General features: G+C 47.5%; 1 protein-coding gene across 7 annotated transcripts in view; it reads right to left on the reverse strand.

The window, feature by feature from the left end:
- The window catches only part of Colq (collagen like tail subunit of asymmetric acetylcholinesterase), a 56,131-nt gene that overhangs the window by 18,436 nt on the left and 19,940 nt on the right, over window positions 1-17,755 (reverse strand). For 2 of the 7 annotated variants that reach the window (XM_031362101.1, XM_031362104.1), the window contains exons 3-12: window positions 14,129-14,241; window positions 13,361-13,459; window positions 9,927-9,971; window positions 9,564-9,590; window positions 7,453-7,524; window positions 4,758-4,820; window positions 4,338-4,364; window positions 4,157-4,189; window positions 3,664-3,708; window positions 3,447-3,482 (exon numbers count right to left, since the gene is read on the reverse strand). In XM_031362101.1, coding sequence (XP_031217961.1) covers window positions 3,447-3,482; window positions 3,664-3,708; window positions 4,157-4,189; window positions 4,338-4,364; window positions 4,758-4,820; window positions 7,453-7,524; window positions 9,564-9,590; window positions 9,927-9,971; window positions 13,361-13,459; window positions 14,129-14,241 — 560 coding nt within the window. Of the gene's footprint in view, window positions 1-3,446; window positions 3,483-3,663; window positions 3,709-4,156; window positions 4,190-4,337; window positions 4,365-4,757; window positions 4,821-6,599; window positions 7,245-7,452; window positions 7,525-9,563; window positions 9,591-9,926; window positions 9,972-13,360; window positions 13,460-14,128; window positions 14,256-17,755 lie in introns of those variants that run through there. The other 5 variants (XM_031362105.1, XM_031362106.1, XM_031362103.1 and 2 more) reach the window with 3 other exon arrangements.

The raw sequence follows: 17,755 nt of genomic DNA on the forward strand, positions 1-17,755 counted from the left end.
ATAGGGTCTCACTACATAGTTCTGGCTGGCCTGGACTTTGACATATAGGCCAGATTAGCCTTCCTAGACATCCACCTGCCTCTGCCCCCCTTGCATACTGGGATTAAAGTGCAGTCATGTTCATCTGTTCTTCACAAATCAATAAGTAATTTTGAGTTCCAGCTCACTTCTACCTACTTAGAAAACTCTTTCTGAGATAGTATCTCCTGTAGCCAGGCTGGCCTCTACCCATCTGTGTAGCTGAGAATGACTCTGAAATTCCCTTGCCTCTATCTCCCAAGTGCAGGAGTTGTAAATATGTGTACTACTCTGTCCAGCTCAGATGAAAACCCTTTTTGTGAGAAGAGATGCTTCAAGTATTTGTTCAAATAGTCACCACAGAAATATTAAAATATGGAAAACAATGTAAATTTTTTTGTTTGTTTTGTTTTTTGAGACAGGGTTTCTCTGTTTAGCCCTGGCTGACCTGGAACTCACTCTGTAGACCAGGCTGGCCTCAAACTCAGAAATCCGCCTGCCTCTGCCTCCCAAGTTCTGGGATTAAAGGTGTGCACCACCACTGCTGGGCAAAAACAATGTAAATTACATTCCTAATTGAAAATAACTCTTTCATAGTTCAAAGCCAACCTTTTGCAAAAATTATTTTTCAGACTATTAAAATGGCTTTGTGCGAAAAGCTACTCTCTGCAGAGCCTAAAGACCTGGTAAATGAGAATCAGCTCCCACCAGTTGGGAGCTCACGTCCCATACTTGCACTTTGGCATGTATAACACACACACACACACACACACACACACACACACACACACACACTTCTGTGTGCATGTATTTCTGGGGATTATGGACCCATGAGCACACCATCTCTAAACAATTAAACAATTGCCCTGCATCCCAAACTGCGCCCCCAACATAGCCAGGGTAGCAGTTGCTACCAGAGAAGTTTCTATCAATAGCCAGTGCTCATGGAGGGCCACCCTAGCCACTCAGAGAAAATAGTAGACACCCAGACTCCTTGTCATGTGATGCTCTCTAACACAATGGGAGACACAGAGGAGACCAGTAGATGGTGGCCAAGCTGACCTTTCAACTTAGCAACAGGATGAACCTGTCCCTCTCCAACTCACTCAGCAGTTAGGAGCACTTACTGGCTTTCCAGAGGACCCAAGTTCAGTTCCCAGCATCTATATCAGGTGGCTCACATGACCTGTAACTCCAGGAAGTTGTGAATGGTCACAAAATTTCCAACCTCAGGAAGATCCAAGACCTCCCACCTTCACACGCACACATACATGCAGACACACACACACACACAATGAAAAATGAAACTTTAAAAAAGAATTTTCCTTAAGTCCATGTGAGGGGTCAATGGTTCCACATGGTCATGGAGATGTTTTCACAACACCTACCTTGGGCTGTTTAGAGGGATCCAGGGCATAGATCTGTTTAGAGGGACCCAGGGCATATATCTTGTTTGGCCAGGAGAAAAACATCAGCATAAAAAATACGAATTTTTCAAAAGAGGTCTTTGGAAGGAAGTGTGGCTCTTCTCTTCACCAGCTGGAAGCAGCTAGGGATTTCTTGATCTAATTTCTCTCCTAAGACCTAATTACATCATATCATATCAGCCTGTTATCATATCAGTCCTGTCTTAGAGCAGCCTGCCACGAAAGGGGGAAGACGGTGCTCTCTACGCCAAGCCTGGTAAATGGCGCAGAAGCCAGAGAATCAATCAAATTTAATTTTATAGTGACCCATGAGTCTTTGATGGGCACTGTTGCAGGGAATGAAAATCTAGACTAAACATCTTAAGGTACTTTCTTCTCTTTTGAAATTTGCTTTAATTTGTTTATATGATTAATCTATTTTTTAAAATGTAGCATCCCACCTAGAGTAGCAGGAACTGAGTTCCTGACAGGCTAAGGTAAGGATAAGTTATAGTGACTTGCATAAAGACCCATGGCTGTGTACCATCGGATAAAATTACTTTACTTTAGAAAGTAACACTTTAAAGTGAATGTTTTTAAAAATTAAAGACACTAAGAAAACATTTGTTTGCAAATTTGAAGCATTCCAGTTTATGGCCTAGGTAGATATAACAATTTCTAGTGTCAGTGACTTAGAACACGAGGACCCAGCATTGTGATGTTAGTGTGTGTGATGGTTTGAGTGAGAACCCCCTTGGGCTCATGTATTTGATTGGTTGGTGGGACTGTTTGGGAAGGATGAGGAGGTGTGCTCTTGGAGGAGGTGTGTCGCTGGGGGTGGGCTTTGAAGTTTCAAAAACCTGTGCCATGTCCAGTGTGTCCTTCTCTCTCTCTCCCCCGCCTTTCATCGCCCCCTTTCTCCCTCCAAAGTGTGGATCTAGATGGAAGCTCTTAGCTCTTCCTAATGCTGTGCCTTTCCTCCCGTCATGGACTCTTAAGCTTCTGAAACACACACACACACACACACACACACACACACACACACACACACTCACACACACATGTATGAAACTTGTCTTGGTCATGGTGTCTTACAACAGCAATAGAAAAGCAACCATGTTATCTCAGGAGCTATTTTAGCATGGTCAGTACTTTATAGCATTGAGGAACCAGCATTCCATGCCAGCTTAGGGACGGTCCTACATGGGCAATGCTTTATATCATGAGAACTCAGCATTCCATGTCAGCTTAGGGATGGTCCTACGTGGTCATTTATGCATTTATTTCTTTATGCTGTGATATCTTCCCTTGTCTAACATCCAACCTTACTCCATATCCTCAATCTAACTAAAAGTTTAGATTTTTTTAGATTTTCCAAAATCTGCCTGTCTATTGCCACCTTCACATTTTTTGTTATATCAATTCATCACCCAGGAGTTATTTACTGAATAATTTTTCTTTAATAACTAAACATATCTCCTTTTAAAATTAGGCCTGTCCCAAGTGCGATAATAAATATCCCACTATTTAAATAAAATTGTTGCCATCTGTTTAAAATAATCCCTGTGTTCCTCCAGCAGTGTCTGCTACTCTTGAAGATGGTATTGAGTGTTTAGGAAGTGGTGACACTAAATCAAACACATCCCTCAGGGTCTGAGGGATAAGAGGGTCCTTGACCATTGTGGCTCAGATAGGAGATAGGAGTCGCTCCTCACAAAACTTTCAGCTTTTAAATCTTCCCACGGAGCTCTAGGAGGCAGGAGAAGCAAAGGGGGAGCCTCTTTCCATGGTGGGTATGGGGGTATGGGGGAGGCTGGGGATAGCCTTTCCCCACTAAACTGGAGGTTGATTCAGACCTTCCCGCTACCTTCTCCCCAGTATATAAGACACCGTTTTCCTCATCTCAAACTGGAACTTCCCACAATTAAAATCAGTTTCTCTGCCTGAAGGGCAAAGAGGAGGGGCTCTGTTTGCTGCGTCTGCAGGACTTGAGGGCTAGTCTTTCTACTTCTAGATACTCACTTTTTGCCCCAGCATTCCAGGAAATCCAGGGAAACCCTGTAACAACAACAACAACAACAAAAAACAAATACTGTGACTGTCTTGAAATACCACTTGGAAGAGCTGTGGGTGGATTTGATCAGCCATTTTCAAGATGGCTGCCTATCAGTCCATAGGTTGAGGGAGCCGAAGCTGACACTTCTATCAAAGCCTATCAGTCATACAGATTTGCCATTACCTTTTCTCCTTTGGGACCCAAGTCACCCCTTTCACCTCTGGATCCCTAGGAGAAAAACAGACGAGAGGGTCAACGGTCTAATATCGCATTGTGTTGGGGTTAGGGGTTAGGGGTAGTGATAGGAACACTTCAAACTGAAAAACAACCTAAGCCAACACCCTCACTTTTGCAAAGCTCTGATAATAGGTGGCTTGCCTAGTAAAGAAATGCTTTCTGTTTAGACCCTGGAGACCTCCTTACATTGGTTAGTAAAGGGAAACTCAGAAAGTTCTGGACCCTCCGATCCTCCCAGATGCCCGCTGGTATTTGATTTTGGCAGGTGAGAAGGCTTGTGGTAGAAACTTGGCCTGAGGACAAATCCTCTTCATTCACTGCCCCTTTGCTGACTGACCAAAGACTTGCCTGCCTGCCACCTCCCATTTGTTTCCTTGCTCCCTGTGCGGGGCAGCGCATGGGCCTCACTGGGAGCTCTCCTTTACCAGAACTGTCCTACCTGTCTCAGGAGGGCCTTTGCTCCTCCCTCAGCCTACACAGGACGAGGACAGAGGAATAGCTGGGAAGAAGGGCTGCAGCTGATGACCGAACAAAGGGCTGGGGCCTGTGTGCCACCCACCACCAACTCCAGAGCTACATCCAGACCGGGATCTGGGATGGCTCAAGAGAGGAACACTGACCTTTTCCCCTCTGGGTCCAGGGAAGCCCTAAAAGAAAGCAGGCAGATGTTTATAGTGAGCCTTTAGGACAGCTGGGTGTGCTATAAGGATGGGGGGAATCCCTGAATGTGGTGCTGAGGCTCTGCACCGCATTGTGAGTTCTAAGGGACACACATCAGTAAACATGAAGATATCTAAGAGGCCTGTGTGTATAACAGGCCTACAAACAGCATAGTTTTTCTCAGCTAATCTGGAGCCATAACCCCGACAGCTGAAGGGAACGGGACCCCAGTGTCCCCGCACCTCAGGGCATGATTATCCCCCAAGGGCTGACTCCCCAGTGACAGTGTCCCAGTGCTGCCCTCCCCATCTCTGTAGGTGCCTGCTGCTCCTCAGTGTTAGTGAGGAGACCTGGGATGGCCACCCGCACCATGCACTGACCTTAGAGCCCATCGGTCCTCTTGACCCTGGCAGGCCCATCACACCCACGTCGCCTTTTTCACCCTGTGGCAAATAGAAGAAGGAAGAGAAGACCCACAGGGATATTTCTCAGAGGAGCAGAAGCAGGAGTTGTGGGGGAAACTGGGGTGGAACCAGGGTATTGGGGCTAGATTGGGAACGTGAATTCCATACGCCCCCTTTGCCTCCTCCCAGGGTTCCACTTTCCACCTTTCATTGTGGTCCTTGATAGTAAATAGAGAACAAAAATGCCCACGGTGGACAGATCGCCAAACTAAATACTCACTAAGATGTTGTAAATGGCGATGTTTTGTCTTTTCCTGGAAAGGGTTGTGAGAGGGCAGGGAAGACAGCGTGAGGGCCTCAGAAGATAGGGTATCCCACATATAAGTTCTTTGCCCGCTTTGCTTTTTTGCATAGGGAGGGTCTTTCAAACATCTTATTACATTCTCACCCTCAGTTAGAAGGCAAGTAGAGGGAAAATCAGCCTTGGGGCATACACAGCAGAGGAAAGTGGTTGCTGTACAGGGTGTACTTGTCTCGATTACAAAATTGTATGCCACCTTCAACTAGTAGAAATATAAAGTCAACAGTATGCTACTGGGGGGATTAATTTGTGGTGTTCATTTTGGCTTTTGCTTTTGTTTATTTGTTTGTTTGGCTTGGGTTTTTGTTTGCTTGTTTGTTTTGTTTTTTAGGCAGGGTCTCATGTATCCCTGGATGTTATGGGAGAATTCAGGTGACGATGACCTTGAACTTGGGATGCTCCTCCCTGCCTCTGAGCTCAAGGATTGTAGGAAATATTTTCACCATGCCTGGTGAAAATATTCTTACATATTCTGAATTGCAAGTGCCTTTATAAATTACATCAAATGGGGCTGAAGAGGTGGCTCAGTGGTTAAGAGCACTTGCTGTTCTTCCAGAGGTCCTGAGTTCAATTCCCAGCATCCACAGGGTAGCTCATAACCAGCTGCTATGGGATCTGATTCCCTCTTCTGGTGTCCATGAAGGCAGAGCACTCATATACATAAAGCACATACATAAATAAATATTAAAAAATACATTAAATGTAAAACTAAGCTAGTGAAATTAATTTTGCCAGTATTTTACTTTCATTTAATCAGTTGAAGTGACATGTAATCATGATACAATAAGATCTTTTTTTGTAAAGATTTATTTATTTATTATATATAAGTATGTATAAATAGCTGTCTTCAGACATACCAGAAGAGGGTGTCAGATCTCTATACGGATGGCTGTGAGCCACCATGTGGTTGCTGGGATTTGAACTCAGGACCTTCGGAAGAGCAGTCAGTGCTCTTAACTGCTGAGCCATCTCTCCAGTCTGATACAATAAGATCTTAAAATTACATTTTATTTTCTGTGTGTGTGTGTGTGTGTGTGTGTGTGTGTGTGTGTGAGCGAGCACTTGCGTGCATGTGAACAACCCACAACACACATGTGGAGGTCAGAGGACAACTTGTGGGAGTCGGTTCTCTCCTTTCACACATGGGTTCCAATAATGGAACTCAGGTTGTCAGGCTTGGTGGCAAACATCTTTACTGACTGATAGATAGCTCCCCAGCCCTGAATAGTCTTATAAATTAAAACTTGGGTAAGTCAAAATGAAACATTCAAGTCTTCATTTATGCTAGTCATATCTCAAGGGTTTCACAGCTATTTGTGGTCTGCCATGATAGACAGCTTAGCTCTCTTCAGCAGGCGGGAATTTTGTTTTGTTTGAATCAGGACCTTACTCTAGCTCAGGCTGACCTGGAACTTATTTTGTAGCCCAGGCTAGCCTTTAACTCACAGTGATCCTACCTTCTGAGAACTGGGTTTGTGAGTATGAGGCACCATGCCTGGCCATACAGAAAATCGAAAATTGCTTGCATGTACACATGTACACCATGTGCACACCCGGTATCCACAGAGGATGAAGCGGGCACCGGATGCCCTGGAAGTGGAGATACAGATGGTTGTGAGCCACAGTGTAGGTGCTGGGAACTGACCACAAGTCCTCTGCAAGAACAACAATCCCTGTTTACTGTGAGCCATCTCTCCAGCCTAAGGTACAGTGGTTCTTTTAAGAGAGATTTCCTTGGGACCTGTTTGTATTACCAGTGCAGCCAGTAAGGCAGAGCAGCAGAGGATATTCGCTTGCCTTGCCCTGGCTTCTGCTGGTCAGATCTTCAAGTCAGAGCCTCGGCACCCTGCAGTCTGTGACAGGCAGCAGGAATGGAAGACAAAGGAAGATAGGGGGTATGCTTGCTTTGTGTACTCTCTCTGAGGAGTAGAATCTGCATCCTTCCAGCCTGCCTATAGTCCTGGACTTTCCACCCAAAAGATCGGTGGCACAGGTGAGAGCTTCCCAGACCCAAGTTCCCTTTGGGTCGTCTCAGAGAAATCAGACTAGAACGCTCATTCTGAGGACAAAGGGGAAGTGGGCTTCCTGGGAAAGAAGAGAGCAGCCCCCAGTTCTCCACAGGAGCAGAGTCACAGCACTGACCAAGGTCTGCAGGCCACATGAAGGAGAAGCCCCTGGGGGCTGGCAGCTACACTCCAGCTATCTCCCTCTGAAGGAAGTGACGGGGTCCGCTGCTGGCCAGGACCCAGAGAGCCATCTTCCCCCTCATATTCTGATACTACATGAGTCCCAAATGTATTTGACACTTACCTTGGGTCCTTCAGGGCCTGGCCAGCCAACGGGCCCAGGCATGCCAGGAACACCTGGGGGTCCAGGTCTACCCTTCAAAGACCAAGAACAAAAGTCAAGATACCTGGGTATATGTCCCTCCAGCCAAGAATATCTGGGATCCTGATAATAGTATGAGGCCACCATATGTGGGCTCCTGTACCCTAATCCCTACCCTACAAAGAATGAGGGTTTTAAAAACCGTGTCAAGCAGATATGAGTTAGATTTTTAGTGTCGTATTACCAAACAACATTTTATTATACTTAAGAAATAGAGAACAATAGGCAGCGAGGTTCTAAACTTATTTGTCTCTCAAATTTCATTACCTCAGATGTACCCACTGTCCCTTGCTTCCTGTGGGCTGGTTCTCCACAGGTGTCCTGTGGCATGAGCTGGGACTGTGTTGGGAGCAGCAGCAGATGCTGTTGGAATTCCCTCAAGGGCATTTTGCCTGCTTGCTGCACCATCATCCCTCAGTGGCTACACTATTGGCTTCTGTAAAAGCCTGCATCCATGAAGCTCACTTTGCGGCAATGGAGCTTCCCAGTAACTTATGAACCTACCCTCTCTATAACCAACATCCCAGATCTCTTACTTCAAGGCATCAAGGAAGGACAAACAGACAGGCGAGAGCTACTACATGTAGTGATGTAAAAAAACAGAGATACCCCATAAAGATACCAGAAAGCAAGGATGTCCCCTTATCCTTTAGGCAAAGGGGTTTTAGAAGAGTTTACAGAGCAAACACCCATCCCCAAGGAATGTGCCATTTCCAAGAGACATCCCTCAGAGAGAGGATCTCCCCCACCCCTCCTGAGAGTCACAGGTGTCTTATCCTAAATGGGAGAAAAAGTCAATAGAAACTAAAGAACAATGAACAAGATAAAGTGTAACCAGCCCATGTTGTAAAATTGTAACCAGCCCACATTGTAAGCTCTGTATAAAAGCTGAGTGCTTTGCTTCCTCTGGGTCGCTCTGGTCTCCATTACAGAGTTGACCCTGGTATACCAGTTTCAATTAATACATTAACCTCATGCTTTTGCAGCGTTCTCCTTCTTGGTTCTTCGAGAGTGGGGTTACCCACGTCGGTTATTACTCACACAACCAAGTTCAGGCTGCTGGAGTTGGACTTCCCCTATGCACACTCTCATGACACCCTCCCCCCCCCACCTTTACAGGTTCCTCCTGCCAGTGTTCCTTTATAAACTATTCACTTGTATATGTCCCTGCTTCTAAAGAACCCCATCTCAACTAAGGGTTATAGAAGAATGGCCTTTGTGAATGAGAGTGAAAACATAGACTTGGGGGTGGGGGTGTCTATCTTGAACTCTGCACTCGGTGGCTCACTTCAAAGTTAGCTAGTGACTCAAAAGACTCAGCCGAGAGCTCAGAGATGCCAGATGCTGGCGTGTACACTCTACTTTTGCCTTCCACATGCATGGCAGACATTACTAATCGACCCAGACCTTGATGCTTCAGAGCATGGGACCACCACAGGGTTCTCTTCAGGCCAGCATTCAACACAGTCACTGAGCTGTGTCTGGTCTTATTATTTGGACCTTGCAAAGGTTTGTTTATGGCTTCTGTTGATAATAAAGCACTAGCATCTTTTAGGCTGGATTTACTCTTTCTCCAATCCCAAGAAGACCTAGAACTTAAGAGCCACCACCCACTGACCTCGGTGATATTGCCCGCTGGCCCTTTCTCTGACACTAATGATGGCATGTGGCTGGTTCACTCAGAGCCACTGTAATGTCCAAAGCAAAGTCATTTGCTCCTGTCTACTCAAGCACTTTATTCCAGTTTAATGAAGATCACTTTGTGTTTTGGTTGGGGACTTGGAAAGTTCTCTATTGGGTGGCAGAATGAAGCTGGGGAAGTGTAGCCAGACCCGGCAGCCTCTGGAAGAAGCTGGTCAGAGGCTAGCAGCCACAGGCTCCAGCTCTTAACTAAAGTGTTGGCAGAAAAGGCAAACATGCTGACATCATCAGTGGGGTGCCTGCACCAGAGCTCTGCCAGGGAACGGGTGACCACCAAACACACTTGCATGCATGTGCAGCACAGTTACCCGACAGAACAGCATGGGTCCTACCTTCCTTCCTGGGCGGCCAAGATCCCCCTGTGCATAGAGAAGACAAATAAACAAAGGTTGTGTGAAGGAGAAGTTCTGGGATCTGACAACTTAGTAGGACTGAGGCCTGGGCATGCTGGAGCTCTCTGTTAGTCACTTGACCCGTTATAGCATGCCTTCCGTGCCAGTGGCCCGAAGCAAGTCACACCAATAGCACCCACCACCATAGCTGCATTCATTCATTGCATCATTCAACCTCCTCATCTGCTAAGATAGAACGAACACATATTTTGAAATCCCAACTAGAACATTCTCAGTGGCACGGACAGAAAGCAAGCAGTGGCTGTCAAGACGAAGCAGGAGTAAGAACACAGCGGCTCATACCTTTTCTCCCTTAGGTCCTGTCTTGCCAGGAAGCCCAGGAGGACCCTACACAATTGAGAGAAGAGGTGAAGAAAACATATGCCTAACCAAGGCGAGGCTGCAGGGGAGAGTTTGTGGTGGGGGACTGCAGCACTGGGCCTTTACAGAGCAGGCTGACTCTGTGTGTATGTGGTGGTGACGGTGTGGGGGGGGGGGCTCCAGGGACCCCTGCAGGGACCTCTTAGTCCTGCGGTCCACTCTCCCGGCCAGCTTTCTTCCTCCCGTGCTTTCTTGTTTCTCAGCACTATTTCTTGGCACCATTGGTGCCACTCTCTGGACTTTAATTTTCTCCCTAGAACCTTCAGTGTTTAATAAGAGCAACCTCAGAGTTGTGGAGAAGCCCCCTTGCTGAGATGGTGATCCTTCTTGGCCCCAGGGATCCTTCACTACTCTGGCTACACTCCTCTGGGGCCCTGGCAGGAAGGAAAGTTCAGTTGTGCACAGAGAGCAGCTGGTTCTGACGTCCTCAGGGAGGCGGCCCACTCCTGTAGTCTTAGAACTTGGAAACCAGAGGCAGGAGGATCAGGAATTCAAGGCTAGCCTTGGCTACGCAGCAAGTTCATGGCCAGCCTGGACTACATGAGACCCTGTCTTGTAAATAAAAAACAAAACAAAAGAAAAAAAAAGATTTCCTACAAATGGTCTGTTTGTTCCAGGTGAGAAATAATCCTCTCCTCCCAGAAACGTTCATTAATGGAAGGTAAAGCCTGTTTGTTGTTTACAATGGCTCCCACTGAGAGGCTCCAGCAGAGGTTGTAAAAAAAACAAAAATAAAAACAAAAACAAAAGCAAACAAAGAACAACACCCCCCCCCCCAGTGTTTTTGTTTTGCACATTCACAGCCAGAAGCGTCTGCTTTCTGCTCACATATTTCTGGAAAGCTCTCCACTGTTTCCCAAATTCCTGGGGATAGCAGAGAGAAATCTACCCAATCCCTTGGCCTCCATACCTCTACTGTCTGCATGTGACCAACACGACAGCCTGTTGGAAGTGTGGTTTCTCCAAAACTTGTCCAAATGATCCCAGGATCCCCAGGATCCCAGAGTTTCCAGGATCTTGGAAAAAAATCCCAAAGCTCAGGCCATACGCAGACCAATCACATGACCGGTGGGAGTCAGAGAGCTCTGAGTATTTGAGTTCCCCAGGGATCCTCAGGTGAAGATAGAGTTGGGTGGAGGCATCTTGGGTTATCTGCCTTCTGATTTAGGAGGTAAGGTTTCCTATTTCCAAGCCTTTTATTTCTTGAAATGGTTAGAAATGTTTTACAAGATCATTGAGCTTAGCACACACCAAACAAATATAGATTCTGATTGAACAGAGGTGTGTGTGTGTGTGTGTGTGTGTGTGTGTGTGTACGTGCGTGCATTGTGTTCCTCCTTCCTTTCCTTTCTCCCTTCCTCCCTTCCTTCCTTCCTTCCTTCCTTCCTTCCTTCCTTCCTTCCTTCCTGTGATAGAAGTCTTACCCTGGCTGGCCAGGTACTCATGGCTAACTCAAGATAGTCCTCCTGCCTCCACCTGCTGAGTGCTGGGATCACAGGCCTAAACCAATGCACCAAGTGAGATTGCATTTCTAACTAGTTCCCATATGATGCCACTTAGATATCTCACATTTCACAGACTCTGTGGGTGGGCAGTGGAGCCTCGGTGTGACTCAGACTTGCGGGAGCTCAGAGGTACACTAGTATGAATGGAACTACCATTCTGAGGTGGCCAGAAGACCCCCTCCTTCTACATGCTCGGTTGGTTCTCATGCACATCAAGACCCACCAGAGAAGGGTGCTGAACGGGGCGGGGGGGGGCACCTTAGAGTACTCTCACATGGGTTTTCTGCAAACTTCCTTTATGATGGTGTCTGGCTTCTGAGCTCAAGGTCCCACTTTCATTATAGCATCTAACAGATGATTTTATTGTTTGTTTCCTTATTTATTTTGTTTTTGAGATAGGGTCTCTTACAATGTAGCCCAGGCTAGTCTTAAACTCAGAGTCCTCCTGTTTCAGCGTCCCAAGTACTGGGATTACAATTATGTTATCATACCTGGGTCAATAAATGTTTATGGAGAACAGGCTAGTTATAGCCCACAGGTTGGGTAGACTAAGAATTGGGGTCCCTGTACACAAGGGATCAGTAACTTTTCCTCTACAAAGCCAGATTCTTTTAGGCTTAGAGGGCCACATCTTCTGTCTGTCAGACTCCTCAGCTCTGCCCTGGTGGCCTGCAAATAGCCACAGACAATAAAACTGTAGTTACAAAACCAGGGGTGAGGGTGGGGGGCTGTATTCAAAGCCATAGTGTTAGACTTGGTAATTATGAAAGGCATCCCTCCCCACCTCTCCCTGCCCTGTCCTCCCCTCTTCTCCTTTCCCTTCCTCTTCCCTTTCTTCCCATCCTCTGCTCCCTGAGATAAGGTTTCATTCTGTACCCTGAGTAGTCTTGGAACTTATATAGTGAGTTCTAGTCTGGTCTCAAACTTATAGTAATCCTGCTGTCTCAGTCTCCTCTGAGTGCTGGAGTCAGAGCTATGTGTCACCATGCTTGGCTGAGAAAAGGTATCTCTAGAGAGGGAACACGGCAACGAGCCTCTAAGAGAACAGGAGGCACAAATCAGAACTTCAGCAGGGCCCTGGAATGCACAGCCCAAGGCTGAGGCTTGTTGTGTGTGAGGAAGCAAGGCAGACACTGTAGCTAAGTTCAAGGTGGAGGGTGTACGAGCTGATGGAGCAGTCCAAGCCAGAGGATACTCATGGGACTTTGTCTTCCAGGTCAGGAAGTTTGGCTTTCAGTTCCCTAACACTAGGAAGCCATAAGAGGTTCACATAGCTGAGTGGTGATTTTGACGCCTCCCATCCAGGATGGCACTCAGGACCTACAAGCTCCTGGTATCCTATGGAGGACTCAGAGCCTCAGAGCAGTTGAAAAGCCCTCATGGCAGCAGATCAACCTGGGGTCTCTGGAGTGCAAAAGCTCTTTCTCTAGCTGCGTGTTTATTCCTTGATCTTCTCTTGTACCTCAGTTGGGGAATGCCTGTGCTTGTGGTAGTCCAGACCCCAGGAAAGGTAAGGTATCTGGTCTTTCTGATGGCCATTTTCCCGAATCGGACACAAATCCTTCCGGTCCACAGGTGGGGTGGATGGTCATGTTCCTATTTGATGACAGTAATAACAGCCACAACCGTATAAGCAGCATCCTCAAATACGATACGAGACCCTCAACTCTATCATGGCAGGGGCTGTACAGGCGAGGCCAGCTTCACCCAGAGACTCTTCAGGGTGCTGAGGCTGGAGAGAAGCTACAGAAGGAAAACCAGCCACACAGCACAGCGTAGGGCAGGCACTATGAAGCTCCGTCCATTGGTTTATGGGAGGACACAGGAGGGGGCCTGGAAGGGTGAACTCACCTGGGGCCCAGGGGGGCCAGGAGAGCCAAGCGAGCCTTGAATGCAGGGTGAGGGTGAGGCCTCAAGTTCCAGAAGATTCTTCATGTCTGGGGAGAGAAGCTTCAGAGGAGAGCAACAGTGGGTTAGAGGTCAGACCAATGAAAGAATTGCCCCCCTGGGCTTGCCCCTGCTCTATTTCTTTACAGTGGCAACTTCTGCGCTCTTCCCCCACTCCCCAAGTGGTTTTTTTTTCTTCTTTTAAATAGACAATATGTTGTAACAGACTGTGGCCATCCTAATGTCTCACATCTAACTGTATTTTGATGCCTGTTATCTAGTGTCTCTCTAGCCTGCTTCTCTCTTTCTATCCTCCACATCCCATTTCCCTCTTCCTTTCTTCCATCCTTGCCCCCACTGCAGGGATTTCATGAATACTTGATTTAAAAAAAAAGAAAAAAGAAAAAGAAAATGGGGGATTCTGCAGCCGACAGGAATTTGGAAGCTATGAACACACCTTAGTGTTTTCAAAAAGATGAGCCATCTTGTCACCAAGCCTGATCCCATCTAACTCCCAGACAAGAAAAAAATTCCCTTCTTCACAGATGGAACATGGCAAGGGGACAGATGCATGAGTGAATTGGCACAATTGGCACAGGTGGCACAATGCCCACTCCAGGACTCTGTCCTTGAGTGACATTAGAGCTGCTCCTCTTCAATGGGTCAGAGGTGGCCATGTTGGGCCAGATAAGAGTCTGGAGATGTTCACTCACCCGAATCCAGAGTACTCACCGGGCTTCGGCTGCCTCTGAAGAACGGTGGTGGGAAGAGTGGGGGTGGTGGGGGCATCAGAAGGCAGCATGCTTTGTGGCTGCCCCGCTTCTTTTGATCCAGGCCAGGAAGGGCTGTTCAGAGAAAACTGCTGTTCCTTAGCATGGGGTTAGGATGACAATCTGTGTCATGCTCACCATGCCCAAGGGACATGTATACGGTCCACCTGAGATTGGAGCAGGCCCCTGTGTGTTGCTTTGAGACAACAAAGACATATGGAGACCCTCTCTTGCCTCTGCTGAAGGGAAATGGCCCAGACACTGTGTGTGTGTGTGTTCTTTCCTCCTTCAGAGACTGACTCTGTAGGTGTAGCATGGTTTGAAACAGACCCTATATACTCATGTGGATGCTTCATCTTGCTAATGAGTTCTACTTAAATGTCTCACTGTGTAGGTGACCAGATCCACAGCACAGAGAGGTGAATGGACCACTGGACTTTTATAGCTTTGATTTTTACAGAGTCTTATCTATGTTTGGCCTTAATATATGGTCAGTGTTAAGGTATGTCAAAAGATGTAGATCCCACACTATAGCACAGTAGAGTTCTACAAAGAAGACAGACCCTAGGTGATAGCTCCTAAGAAGTAGATAACACTTGTCAGATGCAGAGGCCTGTAAACTCTAGCCTCCGTGCTCCCCACACACCACTGGATCCTAACACCAGGGATGCATCATGGGAATGTTTATATTGTATGCAGATTGAAGATTGAATCTCACAGTGTGAATTCCTATGGCTGTCTTCTCTTTCTCAACAGAGCATTTGAGGGAGTGGAACAGGCTGAAATTACAGTTCGTACAGAGTTCTGCTGAGTAGCTAGACCATAATGTTCTTACCCATTCTGTGAGCATCACTCGTGTGCATGAGGTGCTATTGGTGCTCACATTCCTGAGTGGCTACAATGAAAAGACAGGAGAAAAATACGGCAAGGAGCCAGGACAACCAGAACTGTAATCCTACTCTAGTGGGTGGGAATTGAGGCTGATGTGGTCTTGGGAAATTGCATGGGGCTTTCTGTTGAATCTGAGTGTAGACATACGGTACAGGTCAGCAATTTCACTTCTAGGAATTCACCAATAGAAAGGGCGGATGCACTAGAATGCTTGTAGCAGCCATATCAAGAAAAGCCGTATTTTTCAGATTCCTAGCATGGGCCTCAGATTCCTGGATCTCTGATCTCACAGGACAAGCCTAGGTGGGCCTCCCCATGCCTCTCATTCCTTGAGCTCCATCTGTGCATGACACGCATGCAGTGTTTGAGACAGCCAGAAGAGGGCATATCCTGAAGCTGGGGTGATAACCTCCATGTAGGTGCTGGGATTTGAACTCTGGTCCTCTGGAAGAGCAGCCAGTACTGTTAACTACAGAGCCACCTCTCCAGTCTCCGCTGTTCTCTTTCTTGGTTTGCTAGGTATGTTTTCAAGCTTTACTCTGTCACCAGCTCTTGGCCAGTGTTGAGAAGCCAGGAGTGGACAACTTTGGCTATGCTGCGCTGTTGAAGAGGGGGAGCAGGTATGCACTAGCCGCTGAAGCCTTAATCCTCCACATCCATTTTCCCTTGTCTCCCTTTTGCCTCAGGAGACAGCAATGATCCAAGACTGCGGCTCTCCAAAGCCCTCCTAGAAGGCACACCTGGGAGCTTGGCAGGCCATGTGGCTAGTTTGCACCATGGCTATTGATTTTCAAGGCCATATATGGTCTCCAACGTTGCCTGTCCAGCACCCTGGGAGCTTCTCTCCCTAGTGAAAGATCTTGGGTCTCCCAAGGCAATCAATCACGTCTCTCACTTCTTCCTGGAAACTGGAGGCATCTTCAGCGAACATAAATTATCAGCTGCTTTTGCTGCCAAAGCGTCTGCCTTTACACTACCCCTATGCCCCCGCCCTTCCTCCCCCTTGACCTACTTTATGCCAGCAGGTGTGGGTCTTCAGTTTCTGCCCCTCCCCCAGCTCCAGGAGCTGTTTGTTTTTAGCACAGTCTGGTTTATTTACAGCTCATTCCAGCACTGAGTATTTCCATCAGGTGGATGAGTCTGGGAGCAGCTTCCCCTCCTCGTGCTCCCTGTCAGCTAAGCCAGGGCTTTGCATGTCTATTTTGGTGCTGAATGGCCCTGTGCATCTCTCCCAGGCTTGTGATGTCTCTACTGGAACAGTACCTAGCTCGGGGTCCAGCCTGGAAGCGCTCCAGAGGGCTGCATTGTAATGGAAACTGTTGGGTGTGTAGCACAAGGTGCCTGTTGTGGCCTGATACACCTCGTGCATGGCTCAGCCCCAGCAGCTGCCTTGGCAACGGCCAGGGACTCCAGGACCACCGGCCTTCACTTGAGGATACTAATGCCGTTGTATCTGTGGGTATTTCTCTACATAAGTATAGACAATTGTCTAATGAAGGTTTTGACAAGTGTTTTGGTTTTTTTCCCCCCTCATTGGAAAGGGGCCTTTTCCTTGCTTTGTTTTCAGAAACTGAGGTACACTTTCTTGGAAAGTGATCCATGCCAATGGACTCTTGGAAATACAGGAACTTACACCTAAGAGTTTGAGTCTGGGGTGCATGTGGCCCTGTGATACGGTACAGTCACTTCCTCAACACAAGGACACAGTTTCCTCATCTGTACCACCAAGAGTTTGGCCCGCACCACCTCCGATGACAGACACCAGGATCACCACTGGATCTATCTTTCTTTCTCCCTACAAGTCCATCAGCAGACCACCGGGTCCCTGTTCCAGCCTCCCACACCAAGCCAGTGTGTACCAAAAGCCAGCAAAGGAAGCAGCGAGGGGAAGAAAGCGTCCCACCTTAGGCTGGAAAACACCGAGTGCAGCTTTATGCTGATAGCCTTGTGTGCATAGGGTGGGAGCTTTCACTTCTCCCCAACCTGTTGGAGTGGCATCAGAAGGAAACCCCAGAGGAAGCGAGACGGTGAAAGACACACGTTCCATGGTATCTCTGGGTGGTACGCTGCAAGGCCCAGTAACAGTGACATTCACACACCAGCTGGCTACAGTTTGCCCAAAGTTGTCCAAACTTCACAGTTCCTGGAACTTTGCATCAGCCCCGTGCACAGACCATACATACAGCCTTGAAAAGCAAGTTCTGACCCTAAAGGTGAAGCAGTTTGACAGGCTCTGGGAAAAGGCCATGGTGAAGGTTCGCACCTGAGTGAGCACGGGCAGCAAGGGAGGACACACCTGCAAAGAAAGTGATCTGGTGGTTTGGTGGCTGCTGTCTTTGAGCCACATCACCCAAGCCAGTTGGCCTGGGATGATGGCGAGCATCCCGGCCACCTAATGCCACGGGGATCTGTGGACCACAGGGCATGGTTTTACTGCAAAGTCAAGGGGACTGCAGCTGCCAGCCACTCTGGAGTCAAGGTCACAAGAGGGACAACAAAGAACTTCACACGCATAAGCATGCATGCAAGCCCCCCCCCCAAAATGACTCCATCCCATCCCTCCCTTCACCATGACATCTTAACACTAACTGAGAAGTTTCAAATTTAAAGTCTGCTGATGCTCCTAGGACATGCCTACTTTTCAAGTCTTGTTTAAAAAATAATGCATACACATATATATTCCCCCCCTCTCTGACAC

Source organism: Mastomys coucha, unplaced genomic scaffold (assembly GCF_008632895.1).
Source record: "Mastomys coucha isolate ucsf_1 unplaced genomic scaffold, UCSF_Mcou_1 pScaffold9, whole genome shotgun sequence".
Taxonomy (NCBI): Eukaryota; Metazoa; Chordata; class Mammalia; order Rodentia; family Muridae; genus Mastomys; species Mastomys coucha.